Source organism: Phasianus colchicus, chromosome 10 (assembly GCF_987193195.1).
Source record: "Phasianus colchicus chromosome 10, bPhaCol1.hap1.1, whole genome shotgun sequence".
Taxonomy (NCBI): Eukaryota; Metazoa; Chordata; class Aves; order Galliformes; family Phasianidae; genus Phasianus; species Phasianus colchicus.
This window is the reverse complement of record NC_143445.1, coordinates 24,019,565-24,037,866: the sequence shown is the minus strand read 5'-3', so window position 1 is coordinate 24,037,866 and position 18,302 is coordinate 24,019,565. Positions and strand designations below refer to the sequence as shown.

Here is an 18,302-nt window from a genome sequence, read left to right as displayed (position 1 = left end):
TTCTTTATCCCTCTGATAATCTGTGTGGCCCATCTCTGATGAATTTAGTGTACATATTCATGTAGCGAGAGAGTCAGAGAACTTATTTTTTTCAGATTAAATAAAAATGCTGCAAATACATCACAAAGAAGACACAACTTTGTGAAAATTAAATCTCAGCGTCTGCTGGCAAAGCTGATTATGAAGAAGTGGATGTCACCCTAAATCCTTCAATTTGATGGGAAAATTTTATCAGGGGATTTTGAACAATAATTCTGGTATCGTACTAATGAGGTCCTGTGGCTGAGCTGGTCTTTTTTATAAAAACAACATAATAAAGAAATGTGCTAACCAGCTTTGAAAAGGAAAAGAAAATAAACATAAATGATAGACATCTGCTATTTCACACATCAGTCAAACCCATGAGAACCTGAGATTGGTTTTATTTTATTTACCTTCTCCATCACGATTGTGATTCTCAGAATTACTGCTGCTCTTCCTACAGTTTATTCTCAGCTCTGCCAACATTTTTGGGCAATGAATTGCCTCTGCAGCTGGATTTCAGAGTTTCACCAGTGTTGCCAGTGAGTGATCCTGGCTGTTCTTGGTTCTCATAATCCCTATTTATTTCTTCCTTTCCTCATTCTTTCCTACTAAAGAAAATTTCCATGGAACTTAATAGGAAAGATAAGCATCTAAATTGTACATGATGATGTGCCCTACTGATATACCTGTACAGATATGGAAAGAGTACTTCATATGAAGTTTTTACATTTACAGCTATTATTACTAGTATACAGTCACTCTCCTGTAATCCTTCCTGTCCCCCCTGCAAGCAGTGTCAGACTTTTCTTTAAGTTGGTGGCTTATCACAAAATAAAGACTTGGATGATTCAGATGCTTTGACAATCTGTCTGCTGGACATTATGCTCACCAGAACATGCAATTTACTTCAAAAGTGCAACAGTTGTTACTGATGCTACTTCCTAGAATGAAAATATAGAATTATTTGAGCAAATTTTACTTATATCTGGAGTTGACCGTAAACCTTTAAAATACTGAAACTAGTTTGGTCAAGTATTACCTAGGCATCCACTCTTGTTTTTTTCCACCAATAGATCACCAAAGCACAGACAGAAAAATGCATCTATAGAGTTCTAAGTTGTCTTAAGTCTTAAATACGATTAGTAGGTAAATGTATACAGCTACAGATAACATGGACAAAGTAGAGCCACCTTTAATGGAAATCAAAGTTGTTCAGCTGGTATAAAAGCAATTTCCAATCAAGCTTGAGATTTACCAAATTAAGCAAATAACATTTGAGAAAGCAACGTGAGTGTTCAATGCAGATAGTTATTAAACAACTGATTAATTCCCATTATAAGGTGCAGCTGCAGTCTTGGTTTACCATGCAGAAGTAGAGATTGAGACAGTACCACTGCCAGATTTCCTAACTAGGTGCCCACATTTCCACATTCTGCTACACACAGTTGGGCAAGTAATCATTTATCTGTCTTCCATGTTAGTCATATAAATTGATATTTCAGTACAAAACCATAAGATTCCAGGCAAATAAATAAGTGCACATATTATGCAGGCAGCCAGCTTTAGATACCAGCTTAAATGTTTGATCTATCACAATTATGGACTTTTTATTTTAAAAGCCCTAGTATTTCCTTGCAACATTGGAATACAAAAATCAAGTAACTAACGACAGTAAACCTAAGATGTTTTGCCATAGTAACTTTAGTGGCAATACCATTATTATGGTAGCTAAATACTAGTAATTTAATAAACATCAAATGAGGATAAAAGAATGCCTTTTTCTACCAGTTTTTCTTCATATTAGCATCCTCAATTCAAAAGTTCAAATATGCATAAGAGAACAGTTAGATAACTCAACAGCAGAAAGAGGAAAAACAGAAAGGAGTGGAGGAGAAGAGAGAGAATTACAGTAAAGCTGAAAGAGCTCCAGATGAAAGTGACAAACAGAGAAAACGTATTTATATTATTAAGATGAAACCAATGCAGGGCACACTATCAGTTGTCTGTCCCGCTCACCTTTGGGCTTGATCTTTCAGAGCATGACAGTAGAGAGGAGATTTTTATTTATGAGACCATTTTATTGCTTATCTTTTAAAATACTTAATACATGAAAGGCCTGTAATATGGAGATTTCTTTTATATAGTAGAAAACCAATGCACAACTACAATTACAATAAAAAAGGAAAACTACTCATAAATACAAACTGTATTATGAGTCTTCATACAGTCAAAACTCATGCAGGAAGTTCATAAACTCACCAGGGACCATCCACTGTCATTCATATGTCCTTGTACTGCAGAGAAGTTTTCTGTCTCAGCAACTTACTGTTTAATGGGCTAAAGTGTATTTTCTGGATGGAATGGTGTTGTGGAAGTTCTGTGGGGAGGCATGCTAAAAAAAGACTGCTTCCAAATACTAAAAGAGCCCTACTTAGTGTCCTGGTAATAGAGAAGGCCAACTTCACTGATTAGTTTGAAGGAAATTACATCACACCTTGAATGCTTTAGCCTTATAAGCAACAGTATGCAATAATTCCCATGGAGTATAACAAAACTGGAATATAACTTTTTTAAGCTTGGAGCTATTTGTGCATCTCCTAATTTCAATCTCTTACTCACTAATGATCCAAAATGTAGCATAATATTGTACAAAAATGTTTTCATTTCTTTAACTGTGCAACCCAATACAACACTTTGTGACACTGAGTTATTTTGTTGCTAGCTAGTGAACGAGCAACAAGAAAGCAGACCCCTTCTGAGTCCCTCCATTGATGACTTTCTCTGTGAAACTAAACCAGAAGCTGTTGCAAGGCCTGTAACTTCAAATACTGCAGGTAAACAAATTTCTGTACTATCCCTGAATAGAGATGAAAAATTTCTTTTAATTACTGTGCATTTTGTCAAGTGATTTCATTAAGTCACTTAAAAAGATTTGTTACCATTTGCACAAAATTATATTCTGATTATAATTGATCGATCTATTATTCGAAAAAATGTTGATCATTACTTTTGAGGTCAAATCTGGTGTGATCCCAGTCACATTCACTCCAGCAGATCTCTCAGTTTGAATTAAAGGCAACTTCAACTGGAAGTGTAAATCTATTCAACAAATCCTCAAACTTTGTTTTTGCAAAAATTTAACCTACAGGTAAGCCACATTTAATTTAGTTTATCCAAAGCCATTCTTTAGAAACATGTGCTTTATCCAAACCTTGGATGGGATGTCTGAAAAAAGGGGAAGAGATATCAAAACAGTTTATCCAGGCTCAGTTTGGAAACTTCAGTAATGAAAGAATTTAACAAATTTCTTTTCTGCTTTGTGTTGTGCTGAGATAGTAAAGCAGATAATACAGAGTGAATCCTGAAAGACATCTGAATTAAGAGAAATGGAGCTCCCTGCAGAAGTGCTTTGAGAAGATGGTCATCTTCTATTCAAAGCATTTGAGCTGACTGACTGATAGCATAAAATCAATAGAATTACTATGCTATATTGCTATCTTATACAATGACTTGCCTTGTAATAAGCCATTTAATTAAAATCTATATACATGCAAATTATTAAAATGTCTAAATAACTACTTAACAGCTGCATGATTATCTTCACATCTAATTGTTATGTGTCTAAAGCAGTATATGAGTTCCAATAACAAAATTGGAACACAATTAAATGAACACTTGTAAATATTATTTCCTTTTAGGTAGCTACAGATATTACAGAGATGTTTCAGATAAATATTTCAGGTTGTTTAAGACTGTTGTTTGTTGTAAAACTAAATAGCCCATTTCTGCATCAAGTCCTCTATCTACCTTGAGTATCAGATGTACTTAATAACAAAATCAAAGTTTTTTATTCTATGAAGACTGATGAAATTTCCTAAGAACATGGATAAAGCACTACAAGAGACAACACTAATTCATGTGCCAAAAACACCTCCCCTATAAACTGATAATGAAGAGGAAGCATTCCTTTCCTTTACATGCTAACGATTTTCAACTGTTACTCTTCAAATAACTCATAAATGAAAAACTCAGACTGAAGACTGGCTTACATACAGATATAGTCTTTACAAGCTAAAGCAATATATTTTATAATTATATGCAATATTTATCCTGAAAAGGACACACAGCAATGACATTAGTTACATTATTCTTTTTTTTTTTTTTTTTTTTTTTTTTTAACTTGTTCTTTTTTGACAAGAGAAGTTGACCAAATTTGAGGCAACAGAGATTGCTTCCAGGAGGAAAAGATTACATTCTTCTGTGCAATAGCCTTCCGCACCTTGTTTCTTTCAGTACAGCAAAACCCTTAACTTTCAGAATCTCAGATCCTTTGCCAGTCATGATTTAGATCCACAGCTCTCTTTTTGTTAGGATCATATTCTCCATGCTTGAGCCAGCTCTGTTTGCAGCTTTTCTAGCACAACTTCTTTCTCAACTTTCATATGTATTCTGCATCTCTAACAGATACAGCCTTTGGAAAATTGTGGCATCTATTGGTTTTTGCCAAACTTTAACACATAGACGAATCAAACATAGCTCTTGTTTTCTCTGGTTCCTTTCCTATCTTAAAAAGATTCATTAACTTCACAAACTTCACATTTGTTTTGTCCAGCAATATATTCAATATTTGTGATAGAATCTGATTGCAATTCCTTTAATTGACACAAAACACACTTTATACTGTGATTTTTTGAAGAATCTAAAAGAAGACAGACTCATAGTGAACTAACATGAACTTGCCTCTCTATAGTTTTTAAGTTTTGTCCAGAAACACTGAGAGTGCAAGGTTAGAACATGTTTAACCTTACAGAATCAAATAATCATAGAATCATTTGGGTTGGAAAAGACTTTCAAGATCACCAAGTCCAACCATCAACATTACCTACTGAGTTCCATTACCAAAACACATCTTTAGTGCCACAAATCATTGGCTGATCTAATCATGCATAGTTCTAAAAAACTAAGGTGAGTTGCCTTCCAGAACAAGAAAGATGGGTTCATTTTTTTCAGAAATATGTTTTTTAAGTTATTTAAAGTAGTTGTTTAATGAAAATAAGCATAATTCAGCATCTCTGAAAAGAAAATCGCTCTCTCAATTAAATATTAGAGAAAGTTGTCCACTCTTCTGTTTTATTCCTTACTGGCAAGTGACACAACAGTAGTGCACTAAGCAACTTTTATCAGTACATGATAAGTTGTAGCGTTAAACTAAATCTAATCTAACTGTTCAGTTGTACAAGAAACCTTCAAAACACAAGGAAATGTGGACTTAAGCTACAATCTTAAGACTCTCAGAGTGAAAGCCTTTCTTGCAAATCAGTTTTTTTGTAAACTTCACCCAGTTAAGCACCTGGAATCACTAGTTATATTTGAATTTGCTAGTCAGCAGCCTTAGCCTGGAAAGATACATCTACTATAGTCTAATACATTAAATCATGTCCCAACTAAGGAAAAACAACAACAACAAAACAAATGCGAGCTATTTGAATTAAAACAACACTGAATTCTAACATTTTGTCTCTAAGTATTATCAACAGGTCTGGATCTCTTGGATCTTAGTGAACCTGCCTTACAAACCCAAAACAAAGCAAAGAAATCAGAGAATCCATCAAGAGGTGAAGGCTTAAAAACTTCAGCCCACAGAAAGAAGACAGACAATTCTGACCTTATCAGTGTGGATACTGAACAGAAAGTTCAGACTGTCAGAGTTTCAGACAAGTCTTCACTAGATTTAGGTAAGAGTGTAGCTATTATATCAGTGTAACATAGCCTTGCTTAGCACAAGTTTCACCTTGTTACTAGCACAAAACAGTGAGCAAGATTAGACTTTTTGTTGCATTGCACTTTAACAGGGAGTGTACACTTAACTTTGTGTAAACATTTTGCCTTTTTTGATACACCTATAAAATTGTCAGTAAATTCGCAAATCAAAATCTGAGTTTCCAAAAAAGAACTTAGTCAGGATCAGTAAAAGGCAGAAAAATGTAGAGGGATATCATGAGAAAAGAACCCACATTAGAGACAGGGTACACTGAGTGTCCTTTTCAGAACTGCAAGTGCTACAAATAATTACTGTCTTTTTTTAATACTGTTTCATCATGCATACTAAAGAAAAAAAGTTCCATTCTTTATAAAAGAGTTATACATTTGGACAAAAAACCCAAACACAACTCAATATCCTGCCAAGCATGACCCATTGATCAGCTTTGGAAAAGGTGAACTTAAATTAGTCCCATACAAACTAAATTACTTGCATTGCAATTGAGAAATTTGCAAGGTAAATGTAATTTATACCAAGGTAGGAAATTTCCCATTCATCGGCACTGAAATTCTTTTACAGAACTTTATCTTCAAACAGGAGTTAAACATCTCATTTTCGCAAACACATGACTGAATCCTATTGGTTGCCTGCAGTCACTTGTAAATGGTAGTCACTAGGAGAAGTTCTATTTCTACAATCTGAATACAATACGAACACATTAAATATCACTGATTTTAAGTCAAGATTTCCACTGACATTCTGACTGCGAATGCTCTAACACCATACCAGACCCTCTGAAGAAAACAATTCCACCTCAGCTGAAACTAAGACACTGCCTTAAAAATCATTATTTAGCAAATGTTGCAAATTCCAAATATTTTTTCAGAATATCTGCAAGAAAGGTGCACAGCATTTGTGTATATTGGACCTTAATTAAAATAATATTTGGTGGCGCAGCTTCACAATTTCTTCTGAACATTTACTTAACAGAGGATAATTAATTTAAGAAACAGCGGTTTCTTTGAAAGATTCATATCTTCTTTTCTTATCTTTCAGTTGATATTCAGACACAGATTGAGAAATGGGATGATGTCAATTTTCCTGGAGACAGGAGCTGCAAGGTCCATCCTTCTGCAGAACGAACATCATCATCATCATCTAGAGCTCAATCAAAAGAGCTTTTATGGTACAAATTTTGCTTTCATTCTTTTTCTAAGTAACAACATTACGATATAGTGGCACACACACACACACACAAAAAAAAAAAAAAAAAAAAGAAAAAAAGAAAAGAAAGAAAGAAAAGCACATAAACTAGGCTGAAGTCTTGTAAAGTAGTGGTGGTTAATTGTTAGACAAAGACTGCAGTTACAGTCATGCGTCATTACCAAACCTCATTTTGCTTTTCTATGAAGCGGTAGAGAAATCATCTCCATTGCACTGTACTAGGTTCATGCCCATATATGCTAAATGCTTTACTGGTAAATTAGGCCTGATTCTGTTGCCTTAACTATTGTCTGCATGAGACCGAATAACTGAATAGCAGGAACACTCAGGAGGCTCCAGGCACTTTTGATATCTCTGAGTTCAACAACTCAGTTAAAAGAAATAAACTAATTGGACAGCATGGGCTGTAAGCCTGAAATACATAAGGCAGCGTATTAGCGTACAGTGATAAGTCTGTAAATGTGTTATTTCTAGGTCCACAGAAAATAGATCACAGTCTGAGCTGACTAACGTCAAGAGCACTTTCGACACTGATTCAACATCAGAACTAGAAGTAGCACCTGCAGTACAGGTAAGAGAGATTTGGTAGATTTAGTAACATTAAAGAGGCAAGTAGGAATTGTCCCATTGGCTAACTACTCAAATGCTGGAAGAAATATGTAAGGGATATGTTCAGGATCATTAGTTAAAATCCTTTTACAGATGAATCTCCACACAGGTTTCAAATTAATGTTAAAAAAACAGCCTAACTATTTCATCATCTCAAACATGCAGTTTAATATTGCAGGGAACTGTGACCTTCCTGTCCTAAAGGCCTCAAACTACAATTTACAGCAGCATCTTCTTTCCCTTCTTCCAGTTCTGAAATTTGAACATGTAATTGTTGCTTATCCCTGTAATATAGCTTTTTTCAAGGTCTCTTGGATAATCAGAAATACACAAAATTGGGAAATGACTAAGCTGTACATGAGGCCAACATTGGTTAGTAGTTTACCTCCACGAGTGGGACAGCAACGTGTTCAAAGAACTTTTTCTTGCTGGAAAATGAACTCCAACATAGAGGACTCTGGGCTGCAGGTTTGTAGATTTGCCCAGTTCAACTGTCATAGGGTAACCGTGAACAGGACTTTGTAGAAATTTCTGAAAGTTGTATGGTATTATATATGTATGTATGCATAAATATGTACAAACATACATTTATATATGCATTCATTTAGTTCACATCGCATATTCATCTTCTTTCCTGCATTACATTTCTTAACTAAAAGTTTTCAAATTCAGCTAATGCTACTGACAGGGGAGAGAGAGTTGTTCAGTGGATTCACTTCTAGTTAAACACAATTTTTCTTCTTTCACAGCTATTTTTATGCCTGCACTTGAAAAGCTTTCTGTCAGACAGAAAATCAAGAAATTAATGAAAGTTAATGGCCCCATTTGAAAATGAAAAAATGAGATACCAAATTGTAAAAGCCTGTCCTGAGATCATGCACTACTTTTTGCAGAAAACAGAAAGAGACTCATTTCTGTGTTGTTATTAGAGAAAAAGTCACCTTTTCTTCCCTGCCATTTTTACACTGCAAACAGGATTTTTCCCCCTTGGAAAGCCTAACATTAATTCCAAGGCATGATGTCTTCTTTCTGTACAATATGTATACATTTTAATGGAAAAGATCTGTTGCATAGCATCATCAGCCTTAGACAGACAATATGTTTTCACAAGCTTTGTCCTTCTCACCTTTAAGAATCCCAAAATACTTTTTCTTCAATCTAATAGTACATATAATAATTATTAGTAATAATTATGTTTAACTTCGATGTGTGTAAATGAAGTAGATGGTTCCAGAATCTAAGTGCTGCTGCTCTCTGGAAAAGCAATTGCAAATTTAGTATATAAAATCTCTAATTTATATGCCCATTTCCTGTTTATCGTCCACTAGAATAACTGCAAGAGCAAAAATTAGCATTTATCACTTGGTTTGGATTGAATCATCTGCATCTCCGTAGTATTTTATAAAACAAACAGTATTTCAAAATAAAAAAAGTGTTAGGTTGAACCAGCCAACTTGAAGGACAGGCAGAATATAAAATTCCTATCTGATGCTTTAGCATATTTCATGTTTTGTTTTGCTTTATCATAAGCTGTTTCTTTTTCAAACTCCCAATCCCCTCAAGTCATGAAATGCTGACCTAGTAATTAATAATGCAAATAAGTGACCTGAAGTTCTTATTTTGGCTAGTTTACACAGAAATTTAGTATTTTCATTCACTGCCTGCTCTATCCTGCTTATATTTGGACTGTCAAAGTTGTCAGTTCCCAAAAACCAGGCTCATCTGTCTTGATAGAGTTCTTAATCTGCTTGTAAAAGAAATCACATTAGCGCTTTTATCGAAGCATATGTTTTCCATACTTTGTCCTCCATAGATCTTGTCTATCTCATTTAAAGGGTAACCTTTGCATATGCAACAGACTCTGCCTTACCCTAAAGACTTCATCCTGTCAAACTTGCTGCAGTTAGCTATCAGCAGTTTCTGAGACAATTATCATCATCACTCATCTTTGACATGTTAGATTTAGTTCCTCCAACTGAAAAACTAAGCAACTAGGTTACATTTTCTCATTAAAATTATACAATCTTCTTAACAAAATCCTGTGTTTACCAGCACTTATGTCATACAAAATCACACAGGCAAGCTCTGAATTAATAAGGAGGAAATGTGTTTGAAGGTTGGACAGGACAACAGCATGGTAGCTGTCACTGAATGTGGCCGACTTCCTTAGTATTCTGTTCACAACATATGTTCCCTATTACTTCTTAAACTGCATTGGACTAAGTAACTTTTTTCTTTCTTTTATCTGCTATAATGGAAAATTCCTTGTTATAGTTTTATTGGTACAATAATCCTACAGTGATGGGAGTTTCTGAAAGTTTGTTTTCTCTCTGACAATTCCAAAAAGCAAGAGGAGACAATAAGTTCATTCATATATGCATGAAGTCTGCTTATGTTTTAACTCTCAAAACGCAATTTAAATCTTGGTCCTCTCTAGGTATGTTAGATGTTGTATTGCGCATTCAGAATGCATACACAAAAAACCTTGACATACTAAAAACTACACCTAATTCTACTACTTCAACACTCTTAAGACTGTATCCCAAAGACTGCAGAACATTAGAAATCTGCACCTTTGGCAGCAATATTTAGAATGCATAATTTATTCCCTAGTTCTTCCAAATAGCTATGATAAGACTAATGAATGGCCTGGCCCTTTTTGGATGTGCCAGTTACTCTAATAAAACTAAGTTACAAGGGATAGATTAAGCTCGTTATTTAAAGACCTGCTCAAAAGTTAAGACTATAATTTAAGCCTCTCACCAACAGTTAAAGTCCAACAGCACATAAGCAGACTACAAGCGCAGGAAAGTGTGCACAAATGTACTGGAATGGAAGATTTTGCCCCTGAAGACAGCAGCCAGTGATCAACTACAGCACCTCCGCTGTAGAGTGGTGAGCATATCAAACCACAGTGTATGCAGACTGTCCATGTCTCAGACATACCCATTCCACCCTGACCCATAAGACATGTTGGGCTCCCCTTAGGGATGTGGCTGTAGAGTTTTAGTCCATCACCAGCTGGAGATGTGAAGTTCTTCAGTGCTGGCACTTCATTTCCATCCCTTCTCTTCCTGCACTAGTGGAAGGCAGCATGCTTGCTACATGCGGGTTTTTTCATTTCTGGATTATGGCAAATCAAAATATGACTGCATTGTCTATATGCAAATGCAGCTTATGTGGGCTTTTCTACTTCTGTCCCCTCTGACTGAGAGCAGGTGTGCATTTAATGGAGGAGGTGTATCCTATGTGGATTATGCAAGGAGAATGCATATGCTCTGACATGTGGCAGAGAAAGGAACTTCGATGCTTCTTTCTTATCCTCTTCCCCTCACCTCTCTACTCACTCTCCCCTTCTACAGTGCTAATCAGTCTAAGCATCATGATTTATGGTACTGTCTTTGACCTAAGGAAATTACACTCACTGGAAAGAAAGGATTCTAAAGCTGATGCAGTCAAAAACCTTGCAAGAGTCAACTCAGAAATAATGAAAAGGCAAGGAACATAATTAATGTCTATCAGCAGAATTTTGTGTCAAAAGCAGATTTCATTCTCTGATCAGATTACAGGTTGGGTTGATAAATGTTGCTCTGTGATACTGAACAAGATGTTTAACTCAGCATACTATATTCTGATTAAAAAGTTTGTAACTGTTAAACAGATTAAAACTAGCTAAATTTACGTTTTCAGGAACAGTAGTTTTTTACTAGGAACAGAAATCATATGGCAGAGTTCTTTGGTGACTGCAAAGAGAAACTATTTCTTCAATATTATTGATATGAAAATAAATATGCAAGCCACTGGTAAAAACTGTAAATAATGCAAGAATGGAATGGAGAAAACATGAGCAAGGCAGTCATGAAAATGAGCTGGTGACCAAGATACCTACATAACTAAGAATTCCAACACAACCACTTGAAAACTTATGTTTCTGAGTAACAATGCAGGCTCTATAACACTACACTGGAAGGCAATTCTGAAGAGCATTTATGTCTCAAGAGTGTATAGGGATGTCAATGAGTGCTCACTGTGCAGTATGGTGACAAGAAAAGCATAGAGAAAAAGGCATAATTTCTGGGAACAGATCTTTTGCTCACTTTAAAAAGAAACAGCAATATAGGTATTGGACTATAGCGTTCACTTTTGTTGTCTGTATGGCTATGCACTTAAGGTATAACCAATTAATGAGGGAAAGTAAAAGAAACTAAAAAAAGGTTAAAATCTGAAGAAAAAAAAGCCTCATAATGAGCTAAGATCTTAATCTCTTTATACCTTTTAAAAGACAATTAAAACCTAATTAAAGTAATGGGTATCTTTCTACAGAGAAAATAAGGAGTACTGAACATGCTTTAAACTACTGAAGAAAGGCTAAGAAGTAATAGCTGTAAAACTGAAATTAAAAGGAGTAAGAGAAACAAGGAGGTCAATTAAATTTCCTAACAGTGATAAGATTAAGGTCTCCTGATAACTTTAAATTAAATCCAAGCACCTTCCTCAAAGACATGCAATCCAGACAACCTCCATTTACTCTCTGTAGAACATCAGTTTCATCTTATGGGTGTGTAAGTGACAAATGCTGTCATATGATATAGAAACAGACTGTTTGAAACAGTTACATCTCCTGTCTGAAGTTCTATTTATTGTCAAAGTGCATAGGAACAAAACAGATATTTTAGGGCTAGACTGACACAGGTATGTCATCTTTTTAGTTAAAAAGGCATGGGTATACACAGAAAGATACACATCATATGAACATTCAGGAATGTACTGCGTGTTTCATTCCAGCAATGCATGTTTTAACACTTGCAGACACAGCCTCGTGTGTCTGAAATGAGCAAAATCAGTTTTTTCCATCAACACAGCTTATTGCAAATAAATATTATAACTACAGTCATCAGTAATATCATCATGTAAATTAATGCAGTTAGGATCACGGTCGGGCAAATGGCTAATATGAGTAACCTCTAACAAATGCAAGGGTAGAGATTAGCACTCAGAGCTCTCTTTCGCAAGATTAAGTTACTTTGTTGTTTTCTAAGTTATCAATGAATACTGTTTGTTTTTGTACTGTGCCTTTTATGCAAAAAGAATAAAATACTTTTAATAAAGAAATAGGGAGGAAATGGTTATATACTTCCAGTAGGATTGACAGATATTATGGTGCAGAATAGAGTGCTAATGGCTGTAAATTGGATTTATCCCTCCAGTTAAAGTGATAGCAAACCTGGCTTTCTAATGGGTGGAATGCACTGCCACAGTCATAATACAGAAGTAGGAACAATTAAGATTAAAGTCTTAACAAAACAGCCATCTATTCCCCTGTTAGCCCAACTCTTCCACTGTCTTTTCTTGGCTCTCTTTTGTCTTTAAAACATCCTGAAGAATAAGAAGACTCTAGGAAAGACAAGTTATTCTCCTTTTAATGAGGACTGCTCTCTCTACAACATAGCAGAATTCTTGCAAGGACACAGCTGGTTTTGTCCAAGAAAAAGGACATTTTGTGCTCCAAGCAGTTAAGGAAATAACTCAGAAACGTTGCAGAGTATATCATCCCATTCTGATTCTTTTATTTCTTTTTAGGTGCGATCAACTAAGGAGCAGCGTTGGGGAGGGCCTCTTCTCTCAAGAAATCACTCATTGGAAGAGGAATTTGAAAGAGCTAAGGCAGCTGTGGAGGTATTACTTCATTTACTCTTTCCCTCTTCAGCTAATGTTCTACAGATTTCATATTCATCTTGCCTCACAAATAGAGAAGAAAGTTTGTACTACATTTTTCAAAGCAGAGAAAAAATACTCTTCCTGGAGTTACTCATTTAAGATATCAGTTTCTCCATCTTACTCTAGCAAGTGGGTCAAGAAAATTCCCCATAAATGTAAGTACTTCCAAATTGAAGGTATAAGAGTGAAAAATATTTTTATCCCAGTAACTGAATGTGTGCAGTCACTCAGACACAAACCAACTCTCCACACTGAAACTTCAATTAAATATCATTGATAAAGAGAATGATTACTTGCTATAATGGGAGAGTAACTGCATACACAGAAGTAACCAATGAATTTTTATGATCAGTCACAGAATGTTAAGTACTGAAGCATTTCCTTTTCCTGATAAATAAATCCAGTTTGAAAAGGCACAGGTATACAGAAAGATACCACCATAGGTTCTCAATGCACATAAAAAATTGCCTAGCTTTACAAAGTTAAAATGGATACAGTAAAGTTAGCTGCTTTATAAACTATGCATGTAAGCTATATACTGAACACTGAACGTCATATACATTTGTTCCTGGCAGGAAAGGATAGACTTGCTTTCAGATTACCATTGCTTAAAGTTTTTCAGTTTTTCCTACTTATGCTGCAGTGTGATCTTTAAGGTGGGACATGTACTGAAATCTGTGACTGAGACACAGGGCATTAGTGATTAACATCTCTGCATTGCAGTTAGTTGTTAAGCAAATGGTGTCAGTACTCTTCTAATTGTCAGAAATCACATGTAATGGTGGAAACCAGACTTTAAGTAGAAAAAAATATGTGTTTTGAGGCTAATAGAAGATCATAAAACATTACTGAATACTTTTTAGAGTAAAATAAGGAGGAGAATGTGTTGTATAAAAAATCTGCACATTAAAAGGTTATTCTAATGCACCAAAAATTATTAAAATGCTTTAACATAGTCTTGAAAACAGCTACTTAAAATAATCCAATTAAATGTTTCTCTAACTATGTAACTGGCAGTCTAAGCAATTCTTTATACTTAAAATAGAAACTTGGACCAGGTAGTTAAAATAAAAAGAAGATTCTTCAAGACCTTACAGCTATTTTCATTTGCATATGAAAAGAGCTGAATATTCGTTGTAGCAAAAATGAAGTGGTAAGAAATCCAAGGCGATTGAAATAAATTGCAGGCCATCTCACAAAGATTAGTGCTTACTAAAGAAGAGAACAGATATGGTGTTCAAAAAATTCCTCTTTTAGGCTTTCTGTAATAGTCTTCAACTGGGAAAGCTCCAAATGGTAAGATTAGCCAGAAAACACATCAAGAAAAGGAAGTAAATCTCAGGTTCCTTGTGGTTTGCTTCAGAAAGAATTAATTAACAATTCAGTAAATGAAGACACCAAACTTTATCCTCCACCCAATTTTCATTTTAGAGCTTTGGGAATGGCTTTAAGATGTCAAATTTTGAGATAAATGAAAATCTGTAAGGCAATTCTTTCTTAAATACATTTAAAGATATCTATGTCATTGGAGATCCTTTAAAGAATAAAGACGTAAGTAAATTAGGGTTTGTTTGTTGGTTTTTGTTGTTGTTTTTGTTTTTGTTTTTTGGTTTTTTTTCTAAAGAAGGTCTAAATTCCCTTGTGCTGATCCGGTCTGTTTAGACTTGGCTACCTTTTCTATCATTCTGGAAACTAGATTTGAATTTTGCCACATTCCTTTGCTACACACCTGAGGGAAGCACAAGTAGCCTCATGCCATTATTTCCAAGTGCCATACATAATTTTTCCAGTAATTAGCTGCGTTTTACCAACAAGTGGGCACTACTGAATTTAAAAGAAAAAAAGCCAGTATGGGAAATCAGATCCTTTCTATAGCCATACTTATTGCATTTATATAATAATTATGTTTTTGTAAATATTTGATTTATAAATTTATTATATTTATTCTGCACCATAGTATTGGAAATAAGTTAGAATTAAAATACATGAAACCAAGAAAGTGGAAAAACGTCCAACTGAGAAACATTTCAGATATAGAAAAAAGCAATTCTGATATTTTCTTATGCCTCATTTCCCTAGCATAGAGATGAAACTGCAGATGCCTCAGTGTTGTGAGGTTACATAAAGGAAACGTTAAGCTGTTCTTCTTAGCATCATTTTATTTACAAGCCAACGTAACATGAGACCTTGCTGCATAATGTACTGTTATGGAGCATCAGGACATATTACAGCTATATTTTGTGACAACAGTAGTTAGTAATAATTAGTAAGTGCACAAATTTAACATACTGTATCATTCACACTGAAGAACATATTGATGCAGTAACTCAAAGGAAGAACAACCACAAAGCCTTTGTTTTTTATGCACTGGTCAAGAAGGAACACTGCAAATTGAGTTTTGGCAGTAAGGGAAAGTTCTAACGGAAAATGATGAAAACATGGAAGTTCGTAACTTAGCTGTTAGTATTTCTCCCTGCCATTCTATTATAGGAAGTAAAGAGTCTGGGAATATTTTGCCTCTCATTTGTTTAACTGCTTCAGCATGTTTTTAAATACCAAGAGTAAAAATAGCCTCTTTGACAAAATGCAAAATATTCTGCATGGAAGGAAAAAGATGGCATGAAACATTTTCCCTAGTTGTCATTTCGCTCAGATATTACAGATTACCTGAGAATATGTTAAAATTGTTCAACTGCTCTGAAAACTTTTGGTGTGACCAAAGTAAATTGCCAGCATTAAGGTAGGAAAAACACTAAAACGAAATAATTAGCACCAGTCACGTAGTAAATGGAGTTAAAATTAGATCTAGGAGTCTTGAGCCATAGCCAGATTTTCAGAAGCACTCAATATTAATTTAAGCCCCTTGCCACTGAGTCAATGGAAAACTGCTACTCATAACAGCTAAAATAGACTTAGGTCTTTAATAAGGACCATGTAATATTTATGATCCTCTTCCTCAAGGACACTGAACTGCTCTGATATTGAAATTGTTGTTTGCCATGGTAATGTTATGGCATTTTATGATTGAGCATAATCCAGTTGCTCCACATAGCTTTGCCTCATGTGCTTCAGAAACCCCAAGTGCTGGATGCACTTCAGAAGCCGTAGCTGGTGCAGGAGCCCTAAGACTGAATGCTGCTCACAGGGCTGCTGCATACAAAGGAAGTGCCTGCTTTGCCCAACTATGCAACTGGTTACAGCTGCAAAAACCAGGTGGGTCCTGACCCATGTCCAAGTGGCACAAAATAAGTGACCTTACATCATAACTCTCGTCTTACTTCATTTTTCCTCCACTTTTAATTCATTATAAACATCAAGCATGGATACTTAAACACACAGGAATTCATTGGCTTTTTAAGTACAGTATGCACACAGTAAACTGCTGGGTGGGTAATAAATATGTAATTGAGCAACAGAATTCAAATTGAAGACCTAAAAACACCTACATCTTAAAAGTGGTTTTTCATATGCTGAAGAAATGTGATTTATATGCTTCCAAGTCACTGGGTTCTAAAAATGATCTTTGATCTATAACTTGATCTGTTTTAAAAGGCGTTAATAATTACCGTATATATAGTGGTTATATTAATATTAATCTGCAGGAAAGGGAAATTTCCACTACCTTTCCACATCCTGAATCTCAAAATTACCTCTAGTAAAAACACGGTCAAGTAATTTTCATCTCCAATGCAGTGCAGATTTGCACTGAATGCAAAATAGTCCATGGAGACATTTGTTGAACAGGATAGTTAAAGTGATTCAAGTGCTTCTGCTCACGGTTGATAAAAGAGGGAGCAATCTGAATCTTTATCCCAGCCTTTTCAGTTCCTAAATGGACATTTCAGCACAATCTCACAACTATTTAAATGACTATATTTCCTTCAAATTTGGAATGAAAGCAACTTTTGAAACCTCAGAAGCAGAGTTGTCATCTTCTGTTTGCTTCTGTTAAAAAGAATGTAATTTTCTCTTTGGGCATGAGTGATTCACACTCATTTCCTAGTCTGCAGAGTAACATAGCAGGTATCTTCACAGATCTGCTAATTGCATAATTCATACAAGTCTGAGCCTCCTGGAAGGAAGTGCTGGATATCCAAGGGAGGTGATACAGCAAGAACCAAAGGGAAATGCCTGTTAGATTTGTAGGGAGAGAATGTACATTGCTATTGTAAACAGCATTATGATTTATAGCAATTGCACCTACTGACAGTGGCTGTGGGTTCTACACTTTACATCCATACTCAAATATTCTGGCTGCTGACTCATTCTAGATCTGTTAACAGCCTGCATTTTCCTTTTTCCAAGTGCCTGAGGAGTAGAGTTGGGGCAAGTCACGCATTCACAAATTAAGATTTTGCAAATCACGCCTGGCTGCAGAACAGTATCAAAAAGCAATCAATCTTTCAATAGAGATTCAGACAAAATTGTGTGAGCAAGTTTCTAATATCTCTAAATAATTTCCTATCTTATCCTCAAATAGTTCTGTCTATACCTCAATGGAATTATTAATTCTCTGACATAACTAAACTGAGAAACTGCACTCTCAGTAGTGTCAGTTCACTGAAGTCCTGGCCATGCCCTGAAGGAACTGGGGAACTTTGCAAAGGCTTGCAGTGTTGAGCACGTATTCTGCTATCGCACTGCTTTTCAGTGTTTATAAGTAAGGTGAGGATGCTGAAGAAACAGATATTGGGAAGAAATTCTCTACTGTGAGGGTGGTGAGACATTGGAACAGGTTGTCTAGTGAGGTTGTGGACACCGTCAACCTGGAAGCATTCAAGGCCAGGCTGAGCAACCTGTTCTAGAGGGAGGCGTCCCTGCCTATAGCTATGGGGTTGGAACTGGATTATTTTAAAGGTCCTTTCAAACCCAAACCATTCTATGATGCTATGAATATTAGGATTTCTCCACTATGTCAGAAGACCCTATTTACATTAAATATCCTGTCCACACGCTCTCTAAGCTT

General features: G+C 35.4%; 1 protein-coding gene and 1 long non-coding RNA gene across 7 annotated transcripts in view; one reads left to right on the top strand and one right to left on the bottom strand.

The window, feature by feature from the left end:
- The window catches only part of LOC149916673 (uncharacterized), a 140,456-nt gene that overhangs the window by 107,787 nt on the left and 14,367 nt on the right, over nucleotides 1-18,302 (bottom strand). The gene's annotated exons all lie outside the window — the stretch shown is intronic.
- Nucleotides 1-18,302, top strand: part of PEX5L (peroxisomal biogenesis factor 5 like) — a 91,696-nt gene that overhangs the window by 66,679 nt on the left and 6,715 nt on the right. For 3 of the 4 annotated variants that reach the window (XM_090147759.1, XM_031614569.2, XM_090147758.1), the window contains 5 exons: nucleotides 2,747-2,858; nucleotides 5,550-5,759; nucleotides 6,842-6,971; nucleotides 7,484-7,580; nucleotides 13,199-13,294. In XM_090147759.1, coding sequence (XP_090003885.1) covers nucleotides 2,747-2,858; nucleotides 5,550-5,759; nucleotides 6,842-6,971; nucleotides 7,484-7,580; nucleotides 13,199-13,294 — 645 coding nt within the window. The remainder of the gene's footprint in view (nucleotides 1-2,746; nucleotides 2,859-5,549; nucleotides 5,760-6,841; nucleotides 6,972-7,483; nucleotides 7,581-13,198; nucleotides 13,295-18,302) is intronic. The other variant, XM_090147760.1, reaches the window with a different exon arrangement.